Raw genomic sequence first — 13,704 nt, 5'->3', positions numbered from 1 at the left:
CCCTCTTTGGCCTCCCAAAGTGCTAGGATTACATGCATGAGCCACCATGCCTGGTCAAACCATTTAACATGTGACCATGTAAAAATATAACAACCATTCTTAGTTCACTCGTGGCTGGCCAGATTTGACCCATGGGCTACAGTTTGCCAATGTTTATTTGCTAAATTCCCTCCCTTTGTTGCATCATTTGAGAGAATATAATATCCTTTTCTCTAAAAAGTGAGGTGTCATTTTTTTTCCCCATCCAATGTCAGGCTGTCATGACTCAGTTACTTGTGCATTGACAAAAATTACACCCATACAGTTGTTGATGGAGAACGTTTTATTTATGGAATTTTTATCTGTACAGATGCTTCTGTCCTCATCTTTATATTTGTCTCCCTCTTCTCATTGAACTGCAAAATTCCTGAAGGATGAGACCTGGGCTGTTTAATGCAATCTGTACATTCTCAGCAGAGCACAAGTATCAAATGGACATCGGATACATTTTAATAATGATCTAACACAAGCAAAAATAATCACTGAAAATATAAAACTCAACAAGAGACATAAGAAAAAAAGCAGACGGAAAACAAAAAAAAATTCTTATTTTAGAATGATGCTATACGTAACTTGTAAAATATTTAAGTTTTTATACATGAGATTATATTGGTTTCCTTAAAGAAAAAAATTACAATTAAGAATGGAAATTAAAATGTAAAACCAAGATAAATATTTTTGGCTTTTGGACTTAAAAAAAAAAAAAGATTAGTGAGGAAAACCAAGAAATAATGGGGAGAGAAAGAAACACTACTACTCATTTTCTCTTTATGATTAAAAAAAATAATCTTTTAACCATATTTGGGGTGACTAGAAATTAACAGTGATGATCCTTTTGAGTTAAAAAATCAGTGACACATTTTATTAAAACAAAAGGAACAAAGGAACTTTAACCAGACCATACATGTAAAGGCTATTTAGCACAGCAATTTCATGGATTCAAAATACATCTTTAATGACAAGCAAACCAATAACCAGGAAAAATGAAGACTGTCCTTCCCTTTATAATGTGATATTAAAGTGCGGCCTGTGGACAATTTATAAAGTGTTTGAAGTTTAATTTTTATTTTACAAAAATTGACACTATTAAAACCAACATGATTATCTTTCATTCATCCAATAACTGAACTAACAGTATTATAAAAATATGTAAAAAAATTCTAGATTCATAATTACCAGATATGCTAATACCCATATAGCTAGTATAAATCTGATGATTAAAAAAATAGTTTTGTTTCCTTAAAAACACTTGGTTCATTTACCATTTAATATCAGATAGATATTTGCTATCCCGAAGTACCAAAAAAAGAAAAAAATCACAAATAAAAATGGCAATCTCTACACTTTAGGTTTCTTGTTAGGTGGATCTTGAAGACTAAACTTTGGAATTTCACCAGAAGGAGCATATGGAATTCTCTTTGAAGACACCTTTTTGCCAATTGTTTCAATCTGAAAAAAAAATTTTAAGAGAACTATTAATTATATAAGTGTAAGAATTTACAATGTACCGAAATGGGAGCAGGGGGAATCTAGATTTTTTTCTTAGAAAAGGATTCTCAAGTTGTCTGGGTTGCTATGAGAGATCTTTGGTTTCTTCCCTATTTTTTGTTTCTAGAATTAATCTACACTTCATTTTAATATTCATATCTAGACTTTCTCACTCCTGCCATTCCCACACCTGACTCCCTCAAAGTCGTCAATTATGTGCCACCACTGTCTTTAGAAACATGCATGAAATTAACTGACCACATTCCGGTGAGTTCATATTTTATTTCAAACTCCATTCTCATTTCAATTTCCCTTGTACTAAAAATCCTGCAAAAGCTAACAGCATAATCTTTTTTTTTTTGAGATGGAGTCTTGCTCTATCGCCCAGGCTGGAGTGCAGTGGCACGATCTTGGCTCACTGCAACCTCCGTCTCCTAGGTTTAAGCAATTCTCCTGTCTGCCTCCTGAGTAGCTGGGATTACAGACATGCACTACCACGCCTCGCTAATTTTTGTATTTTTAGTAGAGATGAGGTTTTACATGCTGGCCAGGCTGGTCTCGAACTCCTGACCTCAAGTGATCTGCCTGCCTTGGCTTCCCAAAGTGCTGGGATTACCGGCATGAGCCACTACATGCTGTTTGTAACAGCATAATTCTTTTTCTTTTCTTTTTTTTTTTTAAATCGAGTCTCACACTGTCGCCCGGGCTGGAGTGCAGTGGCGCGACCTTGGCTCATGGCAGCCTCCGCCTCCCAGGTTCAAGCGATTCTCCTTGCCTCAGTCTCCCAAGTAGCTGGGATTACAAGCGCCCGCCACCACACCAGGCTAATGTTTTTGTATTTTTAGTAGAGACGGGGTTTCACTATATTGGCCAAGCTGGTCTCAAACTCCTGACTTCGTGATCCACCCGCCTTGGCCTCCCAAAGTGCTGGGATTACAGGCATAAGCCACTGTGTGCTGCCAACAGCATAATTCTTAAGAATTCAGACTTCGGAGTCTGGAATCCTGACTGGCACTTGCTGCATTACCTAAACTCTCCAGGTCTTTCTTCCCACTTGTAAATTGTGTTACCACCACTTAACTCAAAGGGTTGTGGTAAGTATTAAATTAGGTAAAGTGCTTAGCATACAACAAGCCAGCCTTCACTGAATGATAATCAATTTTTGTTTTGCCTATTACATTTTTCATTTATTCCATATATTCAAAATCATCTTCTTATTAAAAATACTACTTCAACGGTCATGAATTTATCTCCCCTCCACAGCAGAGATAAATATACTACTCAATTTTCTGTCTTTTGAATTATAAATTAATATTTAATTCTGACTCATACCACAAAAAAAGGGCTTCTGCTTTATATTAACCAGTTGTCTTAGTGACTTACAAATTCTCCTCATTTAGTGATTCCATTCCTAATTGTTTTTTTAATCATCACTAGGAAAGTTAACTTTTACAATAACTTAAAATCATTTAAAATATGTATTTCTCTACATATGTTTCCCCTTAGATGAGTAAAACAGGAATGACAGAAAATGTGTCTATGCCTTGCAAATAACCTTTTAAAAATAACATTCCTGAGTTTAGTCATGACTGGGGAAAACCGTCATGCTGTTACTCACTAGGGAGGGGTGGAATAGAAGAGTCCCCAAGGTCTTGGATGGAAGAGTTCACAGACAAGGATGCCATTTGATTCTTTCCACAAGCAAATCTCTCATGAAGGAGAAATGGGCACTGAGTTCTAAATAAGGACCTTCACCAAGTTGGTGAGAGGTTTAAGAGAACCAGATCAGATATTTTTGAATAGCAGATTAGGCCTTACTTGTACCTCTCCAAGATAGCTGGTGCTGAGATGTGTATAGCAAGCTATCAAACACTGCTGCTTTTCTGCTCTGCGTGGGCACTACGTTGACTGCAACCCCCTGGCATATTTTTTTATTCTCCTTAACTTACTCCACCTCCCCATCCTCCTATCCCCATATACACACTGCTCTAAGGAAATGGAAAGTAGCTTCTTATTAATACTTTTGGGACTCCTTGGAGAACTGAAATAGATGTAACATACAAATACACTGTTCTGGGTGGAGGCTTCTCTCAGCTTTCCAAATGTTCCATAATTGACAAGCTGTTTTTTGTTTTTTGAGGCAGGGTCTCGCTCTGTCACCCAGGCTGGCATGCAACGGCATGATCTCAGCTCATTACAACCTCTGCCTGCCGGGCTCAAGTAATCCTCCCACGTCAGCCTCCCATGTGGCTGGGATTACAGGCGCAGGCCACCACGCCCGGCTAATTACTATTTTTTTTTTTTCCGAGATGGAGTCTTGCGCTGTCACCCAGGTTGGAGTGCAGTGGTGTGATCTTGGTTCACTGCAACCTCCACCTCCCAGGTGTAAGCAATTCTCCTGCCTCAGCCTCTGGAGTAGCTGGGATTACAGGCATGTGCCACCACGCCCAGCTAATTTTTGTATTTTTAGTAGAGATGGGGTTTCACAGTATTGGCCAGGCTGGTCTCGAATTCCTGACCTTGTGATATGCCCGCCTCAGCCTCCCAAAGCGCTGGGATTACAGGCTTGAGCCATCATGCCCGGCAATTTTTGTATTTTTTTTTAGAGACAGGGTTTCGCCATGTTGGCTAGGCTGGTCTCAAACTTCTGACCTCAAGTGATCCACCTCCACAGCCTCCTAAAGTGCTGGGATTACAGGTGTGAACCACCATGCCTGGCCAGTTGATAAACTTTGAATCAGAAGCGGGCCAGTACCATTGAAACTCCCATATATTTCATTCAGACCCCTCACAGCACTGGGACAGTGCTGAGTACTCAGGAGGTATAGGATGAACACCTGCTGATTGACCAAGACCTCTTTCTTTCTCTACCTTTAGATCACAAATTTAGGGAGGAAGTAGAATAGTCAGAAAAATCCCAAAGGGACTTCCTAAAGAACTGACATGTTGTCCCAGAGTTAGGTTACTGCTAAGGAAAATAAGAAAATTCTAAAACCCACACAATGGGTTTAAAAAGCAAATGAGCACTTTCCTAATTGTTGAAATAAACTTCTGATATTGATTTGGTTCCCCAAAAGAACTGCCCTAGAACTTCCCTAGGTGTCATCTTAATCAGCCAAACATATTCTGACCTGCTGTGATGGTCTTTTGATGTCAACTTGACTAGATTATAGTCCCCAGTTGTTGAATCAAACACTAAAGACCAAACAAAAAGAAGAAAAAGGGTCCAGGATCATGATTACCTGGAAGCCAATGGTTTGTAGTTCATTGTGGAGCCCATCCAGGACACGCCGTCCATCGAAGATAAAGGCTGGCTTTAGCATTTTTTTATGAATGCGTTCATAATCCAATTCCTGTAAAGACAAACCATAGGAACAATTAAAACACATACATGAGCTGGGCGCAGTGGCTTATGCCTGTAATCCCAGCACTTTGGGAGGCCGAGGTGGGTGGATCACGAGGTCAGGAGATCGAGACCATCCTGGCCAACATGATGAAACCCCATCTCTACTAAAAATACAAAAAATTAGCCAAGCGTGGTGGCAGGCGTTTGTAGTCCCAGCTACTCAGGAAGCTGAGGCAGGAGAATGGCGAGAACCCAGGAGGCAGAGCTTATAGTGAACTGAGATGGCGCCACTGCACTCCAGCCTGGGTGACAGAGCAAGACTCTGTCTCAAAAAAAAAAAAAACACACATACATGAACACATACTCAACCTTAGCTGATAATGGAACACCTCTAGAATTTTCCTTAGTATCATTTCTGTTACCTTACCTTAAACATGTCCCACTCAGTGCAAATAACAACAGCATGGGCACCATCACATGCTTCATATGGATCCTTGGAAATGGTCACGAGGCGGGACACTGTAACAGCAACAACAAAAAAACAGAAATAAGGAGTTATTTGACATTACAGTAGTTCCCCCCTTATCTGCAGGGATACATTCCAAGACCCCCAGTAGATGTCTGAAACTGTGGAGAATACTGAACCCCTATATATACTTACACACATACTTGTTTTTTGAATCTGATTGCCAAAAGTTACTAAGTGACTAATGGGCGAGTAGCATGTGGAATGTGGATATGCTGGACAAATGAATGATAAATGTTCCAGGCAGGATGAAACAGTACACAATTTAAAACTTATGAATTGTTTATTTCTGGAATTTTCTTTCTAGTACTTTCAGACTGCAATTGACTGCAGATAACTGAACCCATGGAAAGAAAAACCACACATAAGGGGGATAGTACTATAGATACTCTAACACTAGGACTGCAGAAGAGTTGGGAATAATCTGATTTTAGCATCAGTGGGAGTGATGGTGGCAGGCCCCAAAATCTGCCTTGGAATCATCTCCTTGGAATTCTGGAGCTTTGTGGAATATGTTGGAAAAATCAATGGACCAATCCACAGCTGATCACTTCAAATCAGTGTTGATGACATTATGCCTAAGACTTTAATTTCAGAGAAATGAGGTTTAAAAGAAGGCCTACCAATGATATCAATGATAAAACTGAACAACCTAAGGTTTCCAGAAGATAAAAAGTTTTAAGGTCTGTACTCAAAATGATTCATGAGACTCAAAGCCTTACCTTGGTTATCCTCTGAAACACCTGGATGAGAAAGATCCACAACTATTTGTTCCCTAGGTACTTTTGGATCATATATATGGAGGTGTGCGCCTTCATCCATCAAATATTTGCTAATATATATACTAGAGGATTCTCTATAGGAAAAAAAAAAATCAGTATTGCTAAGCTTTACATGGCATTATATTCTAATACCAGGGAGTTTAAGATACAGGTAAAATTATATTTCCTTTTTTTTTTTTTTTTTTTTTTGGAGACAGAGTCTTACTCTGTCACCCAGGCTGGAGTGCAGTGGTGCAATCTTGGCTCACTGCAAGCTCCACCTCCCGGGTTCATGCCATTCTCCTGCCTCAGCCTCCCGAGTAGCTGGGACTACAGGTGTCCACCACCACGCCTGGCTAATTTTTTTGTATTTTTAGTAGAGATGGTGTTTCACCATGTTAGCCAGGATGGTCTCAATCTCCTGACCTGACCTCGTGATCCACCCACCTCCACCTCCCAAAGTGCTGAGATTACAGGCGTGAGCTACCACGCCCAGTCAGGTAAAATTATATTTCTTAAGCTGGTGGAGTGGTGAAGATATGGATGTTTATTTTTATTCTTTATATTATATATATACATGTATTTTATGCACACATCCACCAATCAAAAAATTAAGATGTACACATCCACCAATCAAAAAATTAACACAATCTCAAAGGGCTTGAAATATTTTAAAAAACTGATACCTCGTATCACCAGTGTCCTTTTTGAATGCAAATCCCAAAATAGCTATCTTCTTATCAGTTACTGTATTAAACAGACTGTCTATGATCCGGGAAGCAAACCTCCTCCTTTGGTAGTCATTCATGTCTATCACCTGAAATTACATGTACAATTGTGCAATGATTAGTTAAAAGAGGTACGGCCTATGACACACATTACTCAGAGTTTTATGGTGAGTGCTATTGTACAAATACAACACTTACATATAAACAGGAGGCAAAAATTAACCAAACTCTAGTGCCTGTGGATTTAAAACAAAACAACAACAACAAAAAAAGAATCACCCATCCCCTTCCTTAAAGCCATCCTAGGCCAGCAGTGGTAGCTCACATCTGTAATCCCAGCACTTTAGGAGGCCGACGTGGGCGATTGCTCGAGCTCAGGAGTTCAAGACCAGCCTGGGCACCACGGTGAGACCCTGTCTCTACAAAAAATACAAAAATTCACCAGGCATGGTGGCATGTGCCTGTAGTCCCAGCTACTTGGGAGGCTGAGGTGGGATGGCTTGAGCACAGGAGGCAGAAGTGGCAGTGAGCCAAGATCATGCCACTGCACTCCAGCCTGGGTGACAGAGCCAGACCCTGTCTTAAATTTAAAAAAAAAAAAAAAAAAAAAAAAAAAGCCATCCTAAAAATTTGTAATTTAATTTGGCTTGATTTTCCACGTATAAGGCTAGGATGGATGCAAAAATTGGAGTGCACAACCAAGTTTTAATTCTAAGCGCATTTCAGGTTCAGCTATGAGACCAGCCTAAATAAGGCACATAGGAAACCATATTCTTCTTAGCCCGTGTCTCTAAACTCTGTGGAAACAAGCTATAAGCAATCAAACCCCAAAGTATTCCTTCATTTGCTTGTGCTCCACTATTTACAAAAATTCAGTTTCAGTGGAAAGTGAGCAGGGAACAAACAATTATGGTTCTAGCTACCTCTGGATGAACCATACCACCACAAATATTTGACAAGGTTTTTAATGAACTAAATGTTATACGAGAAGAGTCTCCGATCACTTAATCTGTTAAATTTAGGTTGGTAACCAGGTAGGCAAAGCAAAAGAAATTTTTTTTTAAGGCTTTAAGCTTCCAGGGACCATCTCAATCAAACCTTGAGAGCTTAAGCAATTAGCCCAAAGTGCTGGAAAATCAAGAGTTTATCTGCAATTTTCACATGATGAACAGTGAGATAAAGCCATCATGATGGATTGACTGGAATGACACTAAGTGTATCTGTTTTCCCTTAAAAATGTGCATTTCTGGCTAGGCAGGGTGGTGCGCCTGTAGTCCCAGCTACTCAGGAGGCTCAGGTGGATCACGTGAGCCCAAGAGTTGGAATCTAGCCTGGGCAACTCAGTGAGATCCTGTCTCTAAAAAGTAAAACATTTTAAAAAAAGAAACGTGCATTTCTTTAGATTCCCTCCCATATCTACTGCTGAAACCTGAAAAATTATAAACTCAGGGGGAAAATATTTGGGAAAGGCACATATACCAACTAGTAATTGGGACAAATTACTTAATATCTCTGTGTCAGTTCCCTCATCAAATAAAGGGGATAATGTTAGTGATGAGGATTAAATGATACTGTATGCGAAGTGCCCAAAAGAGTACCCAGTACAGGGTAAGCATTCAGTAAACATCAACTCTACTTCCCAGAGCTCACTTAATGCTTCCAATTTGGGAAGGGTTTCTAATTTTAGCTCTGTGAGTCTGAAAGGTTCAAAACAAATAACAACAAACACAAAACCACTTGAAAGCATGACAATATAGGTTCTGTTTGGTTTTTTGAGATGAAGTCTCGCTCTGTCATCCAGGCTGGAGTGCAGTGGCGCAATCCTGGTTCACTAGAACCTCCGCCTCCTGGGTTCAAGTGATTCTCATGCCTCAGCCTCGCTAGGCCAGTCTCGAACTCCTGACTCTCAAGTGATCTGTCCACCTCAGCCTCCCAAAGTGCAGGGATTACAGGTGTGAGCCACCACGCCCGACCAATGTTATAATATAGGTTCTTACTTTACTTTGATTTTATGCCTTTCAAGACAGAGAAGAATTAGGCTAGGTTCACTGGCTAACACTTATATTCCCAGCACTTTGGGAGGCAAAGACGGGAGGACTGCTGAGCCCAGGAGTTTGAGACCAGCCTGGGCAATATGGTGAGACCTTGTCTTTACAAAAAAATTTTTTTAAATAAAAAAATTCGCCAACGTGGTAGTGCATTCCTGAAGTCCCAGCTACTTGGGAGGCTGAAGTGGGAGGACTACTTGAGCACAGGAGGTCACTGCAGTGAGCAGGGATGACACCACTGCATTCTAGCCTGGGTGACAGAGTGAGATCTTGTCTCAAAAAAAAAAAAAAAGAGAAGAATTATAATTAAGGATAATTGTTTTTGTTTTACTCTGGGAGCAAATTTAGCTATAAAATTAGAATACTGGTTTATCACAAACTTCCATCAACATTGATTAGCAGGAAAGATAAATTAAAAACACAGATACCCAATAAATAAACATAAAATAAGCAAATTGAATATACTAATGTTTGACTTCCTGGAATAAATAAATTCCATCAAAAATATTTCATGGACAAAAAGTGACATGCTTAATGAGAAGCTAAACAGAAATTGCTATTATTATTGCTATTACTATTATTATGTTAGAGACAGGGTCTCACTCTGTTGTCTGTGCTACAGTGCAGTGGAGGGATCATAAGTCACGGGAGCCTCCAACTCCTAGGTTCAAGTGATCCTCCCACCTCAGCCTCCTGAGTAGCTAGGACTACAGGTGTGCAGCACCATGCCTGGCTAATTTTTAAATTTTTTGTAGACATGGGGTCTCACTATGGTGCCCAGGTCAGTCCCAAATTCCTGGCCTCAAGTGATGCTCCTGCCTTGGCTTCCTAAAGTGTTGCGATTACAGGTGTGAACCACTATGCCTGGCTAAACAGAAATTATTACCTATAAAGATTAATACCTGCTGCCAATAACGAGCTACTTCTGGCAAATTCAGAGCCTCACAGAGATAAACCAAATTCAGAACATCCTTTTGGAAGCAGCTCCCACCAAACCCTACAGAAAGAAAAAAATAAACAGTATTTTCATGTAAGAACGAGAAAACTCAATCATGTGACAAATTTCTTTATACTAAATCAGAAACCTTATACTAAGATTTTTTAATAATAAAATTCAGATAGATAAATAATAGGCTTCTAAATTATGTAAAATTTGCAGGCAACAACTCCACAAGTAACTTCCAAATAATTTTCTAACTAAAGTTTCATTATGACTACGTTTAACTTTTTATATTGTTTCCTTTTAGCTCCTATTTTTTTCTCATTCATCTAGTATGACTGCCCCACATTCTTTACTCTAGCAGAGGGTCAGCAAACTTTTTCTCTTTTTGAGACAGAGTCTCCCTCTGTCGCCCAGACTGAAGTGTAGTGGTATGAACATGGCTCACTGCAGCCTTGACCTCCCAGGCTCAGGTGATCCTCCTACCTTAGCCTCCCAGGTAGCTAGGGCTACAGGTGTGCATGACTAATTTTTTAAATTTTTTTGTAGAGCTAGGGCTTCACCATGCTGCCCAGGCTGGTCTCAAATTCCTGGGCTCAAGCAATTTGCCTGCCTTGGCCTCAGTCTCCCAAAGTGCTGGGATTGTAGGCATGAGCCACTGTGCCTGGCCTGGGTTAGCAAACTTTCATGGCAAAGGGCCAGACAGTAAATATTTCAGCCTTTGTGGACCATTCAGTTTCTGAGGAGACTATTAAACTGCCACTGTAGCTCAAAAGCAGCCATAGACAATATGTAGTCTAATGGTCATGGCTGTGTTCCAATAAAATTTATTTACAAAAACAAGCTGTGGACTGGATTTGACCCAAGGGCCATAGTTTGCCCACGCTTGCTCTAATGCAATGCAGTATGCAGTAAGGAATAATATGGCTTTGGAGTTAGAAACATCTGGTCACTCAGTTGCATGACTTCGAGCAAGTTGCACAAATTTCCCTGGGTCTGAAGCATCTCTAAAAAAGAAAATAACAGCATCTTCCTAACAGGTTATAAGGATTCAGTGAGATATATAAAGCACTGGTACCAGCAGATAATATGCCTTCAGTAAATAGTAGCTCTCTTTATTAGAGAAAAATTTGAATTTACCAACACTGGCTTTTAGAAACTTGTTTCCAATTCTCTGGTCCATTCCAATTGCTGTTGCTACCTCTTCTACATCAGCTCCTGTTGCTTCACACAGAGCACTTATGGAATTAATGCTGCTTATTCTCTGGGCAAGAAAAGCATTTGCTGCCTTAAAAAAAACACACACACACACAGAGAAGAGTAAGATAGGCTAAAACAGCAATTTTACACATCTAGTTTATATTTCATTGCGTTGATGCAAATTACTGAGGGAGATACATGAGATACTGATGAGCTCAATTTGAGGAGACAATGGATGGGTTAGAAAGGGAAAATGTTTTAAATTAGAGAGGACCGATGATTAAGAAAAAGGGTAAAGAGAAGGAAAGAGTGATAAAAACCAAATTACTATTTTAAGATTTCATAATTTTTCAGAATATTTTATACCCTGATATATGATCTCCCTTGTGAAAATTATTTCATAATTTAAACGTGCAAGAATATGATCTTCAAAAGCATAACCTCTTACTACTATTAAAAAAGTATCTGTGTAGCTTATCAGGCTTAAAATAAATAAGTATTTGGCTTTAATTTAATGGAGAGTTGAATGCTATATACTAACCAGTTTGGAAAGCTCTGAAGACCAAGTATTAGTGGTGAGGATCTTTTCTCTGGGAACCCAGTGCTCATATACAGCACACAGGGCCTGCACAGCTCTCTGGCCCTCTGGAGTTTCATCCCCTCCAATCAGTACCCTGTCTGGGTACTTTAGGTCATTGATGGCCGTTCCCTCTGCCAGAAACTCAGGGTTGGACAGCACCTAGAATCCCAATGTAAAGGAAAGTTTTAAGCTAGAATTAATTTTGGGCAACTTTAACACATCAGTATTTACATAAGAACAACCAGATTCTAATGCTTCATTTTTTATACCTGTAGATTCAAGTTGGGTTTTGTGTTTGCATCAAATATGCGACGAATACTTTCTGCTGCCCGCACTGGAACCGTGCTTTTCTCAGTCACAATTTTGTACCCATTTGAGTTTTGCACAATGCGTCTAGCACAAGCTTCAATATACTTCAGATCTGCTGCCCGGCCTTTCCCCATTCCATAGGTTTTTGTCGGAGTATTCACCTGATGAAAGTATATGGGATAAAGAACAGAGTGCCTATGAGATAGGGATTTCAAGATATATCCTGAAGTCCTGGTTAAAGTGTGGAGTTAACAATCATCAGTAGTCCTGATTTAATCCTCTGTTAGTTCCACAGAAATAATACATTTTATAAATATAATCATCAGAAGAAATAGCTTGAAGCATCTAGAGAACTCACTCAATAAATTTTTGTTGGGAAGCTACTATCTATATGCCAGATAACTAGGGCAGGCAGATTCCAGGTAAGCCCCAAAGATATATAAATGAATGAGACAGTTATCCTAAAGGACTTCACAATCTGAAATGAAACATAAGCCTTTTCTTATTTCTTATTCTCTTTCTTTATTGTATTAATATATCATTATAGTCCTTAAAAATAAATTTAAAGTCTTTTTTTTTTTTGAGATGGAGTCTTGTTCTGTTGCCCAGGCTGGAGTGCAGTAGTGCAGTCCCGGCTCACTGCAACCTCTGCCTCCCAGGTTCAAGCGATTCTCCTGCCTCAGCCTCCCAAGTAGCTGGGACTAGAGGCATGCGCCACCACACCCCACTCCTTTTTTAAATATTTTTAGTAGAGACAGGGTTTCATCATGTTGTCCAGGCTGGTCCAAACTCCTGACTTCAGGTGACCTGTCCACCTCAGCATCCCAAAGTGTTGGTTTTACAGGCGTGAGCCACCGCGCCTGGTCTCCTTTCTTATTCCCCTATTTTTATAGTCCTATATCAACAGTCTTTTAAAATATTGCAATATTATTCACAAATACTTTCTGAGCTCATTAAAGCTAGACATTATCTATCATCTTCAGGATACAGAATACTATGTGGACAAAGACTTGCCTTTTTATTTTTTTTTTATTTTATTTTTAAGACAGAGTCTTGCGCTGTCACCCAGGCTGGAGTGCAGTGGCATGATCTCGGCTCACTGCAACCTCTGCCTCCTGGGTTCAAGCGATTCTCCTGCCTCAGCCTCCTGAGTAGCTGGGATTACAGGTGTGCCACCACGCCTGCCTAATTTTTGTATTTTTAAGCGGGGTTTCACCATGTTGGCCAGGGTGGTCTCAAACTCCTGACCTCAAGTGATCTGCCTGCCTCAGCCTCCCAAAGTACTAGGATTATAGGCATGAGCCACCACACCTGGCCAATGGACGAAGACTTTCCTTTAGAGAAAAAAAAAAAAAAAATCATGAGCCCAGAGTCTAGGCATTTAGTTTTGGATTACATGTAACCTTGGAGAAGTGTGGCTGCCTCTGCCTCAATGACCTCATTGGAAAATGAGGATAGCAGGCTCTCTAAAAACTAACACATGAATGTTATGATGCTCTGACAAAAATGAAAGTGCTCTGAAAAGTCTAAAACTTAAAGGGAATAGGAATTATTTTTGAACTAATAGTAAGTAGTACTAACTCTCTTCTCTTGATGAGATTATAACCCAATGGGAGACTAAATAAAGGAACCAAGTGAAAATAAATCAAAACTTGAAGATTGAGTTGAGGTATGAAAAGCAGGAGGAAAAAGTTGTTTATATGCATGGAACAACTTAGGGCAAGAGTTAGATGTAATGG

At 39.7% G+C, this 13,704-nt stretch overlaps 1 protein-coding gene across 2 annotated transcripts in view; it reads right to left on the bottom strand.

Moving 5' to 3' along the window:
* Positions 1–302: 302 nt before the first annotated feature.
* UGDH (UDP-glucose 6-dehydrogenase) overlaps positions 303–13,704 on the bottom strand; it is a 29,205-nt gene continuing 15,803 nt past the window's right edge. For both annotated transcript variants that reach the window (XM_050790371.1, XM_050790372.1), the window contains exons 4-12: positions 11,926–12,126; positions 11,618–11,815; positions 11,017–11,164; positions 9,839–9,933; positions 6,847–6,977; positions 6,122–6,255; positions 5,301–5,392; positions 4,770–4,880; positions 303–1,488 (exon numbers count right to left, since the gene is read on the bottom strand). In XM_050790371.1, coding sequence (XP_050646328.1) covers positions 1,378–1,488; positions 4,770–4,880; positions 5,301–5,392; positions 6,122–6,255; positions 6,847–6,977; positions 9,839–9,933; positions 11,017–11,164; positions 11,618–11,815; positions 11,926–12,126 — 1,221 coding nt within the window. In that variant the 3' untranslated portion in view covers positions 303–1,377. The remainder of the gene's footprint in view (positions 1,489–4,769; positions 4,881–5,300; positions 5,393–6,121; positions 6,256–6,846; positions 6,978–9,838; positions 9,934–11,016; positions 11,165–11,617; positions 11,816–11,925; positions 12,127–13,704) is intronic.

Source organism: Macaca thibetana, chromosome 5 (assembly GCF_024542745.1).
Source record: "Macaca thibetana thibetana isolate TM-01 chromosome 5, ASM2454274v1, whole genome shotgun sequence".
Lineage (NCBI taxonomy): Eukaryota > Metazoa > Chordata > Mammalia > Primates > Cercopithecidae > Macaca > Macaca thibetana.
The sequence above is the reverse complement of the archived record's forward strand: the minus strand, read 5'-3'. Positions and strand labels throughout refer to the sequence as shown.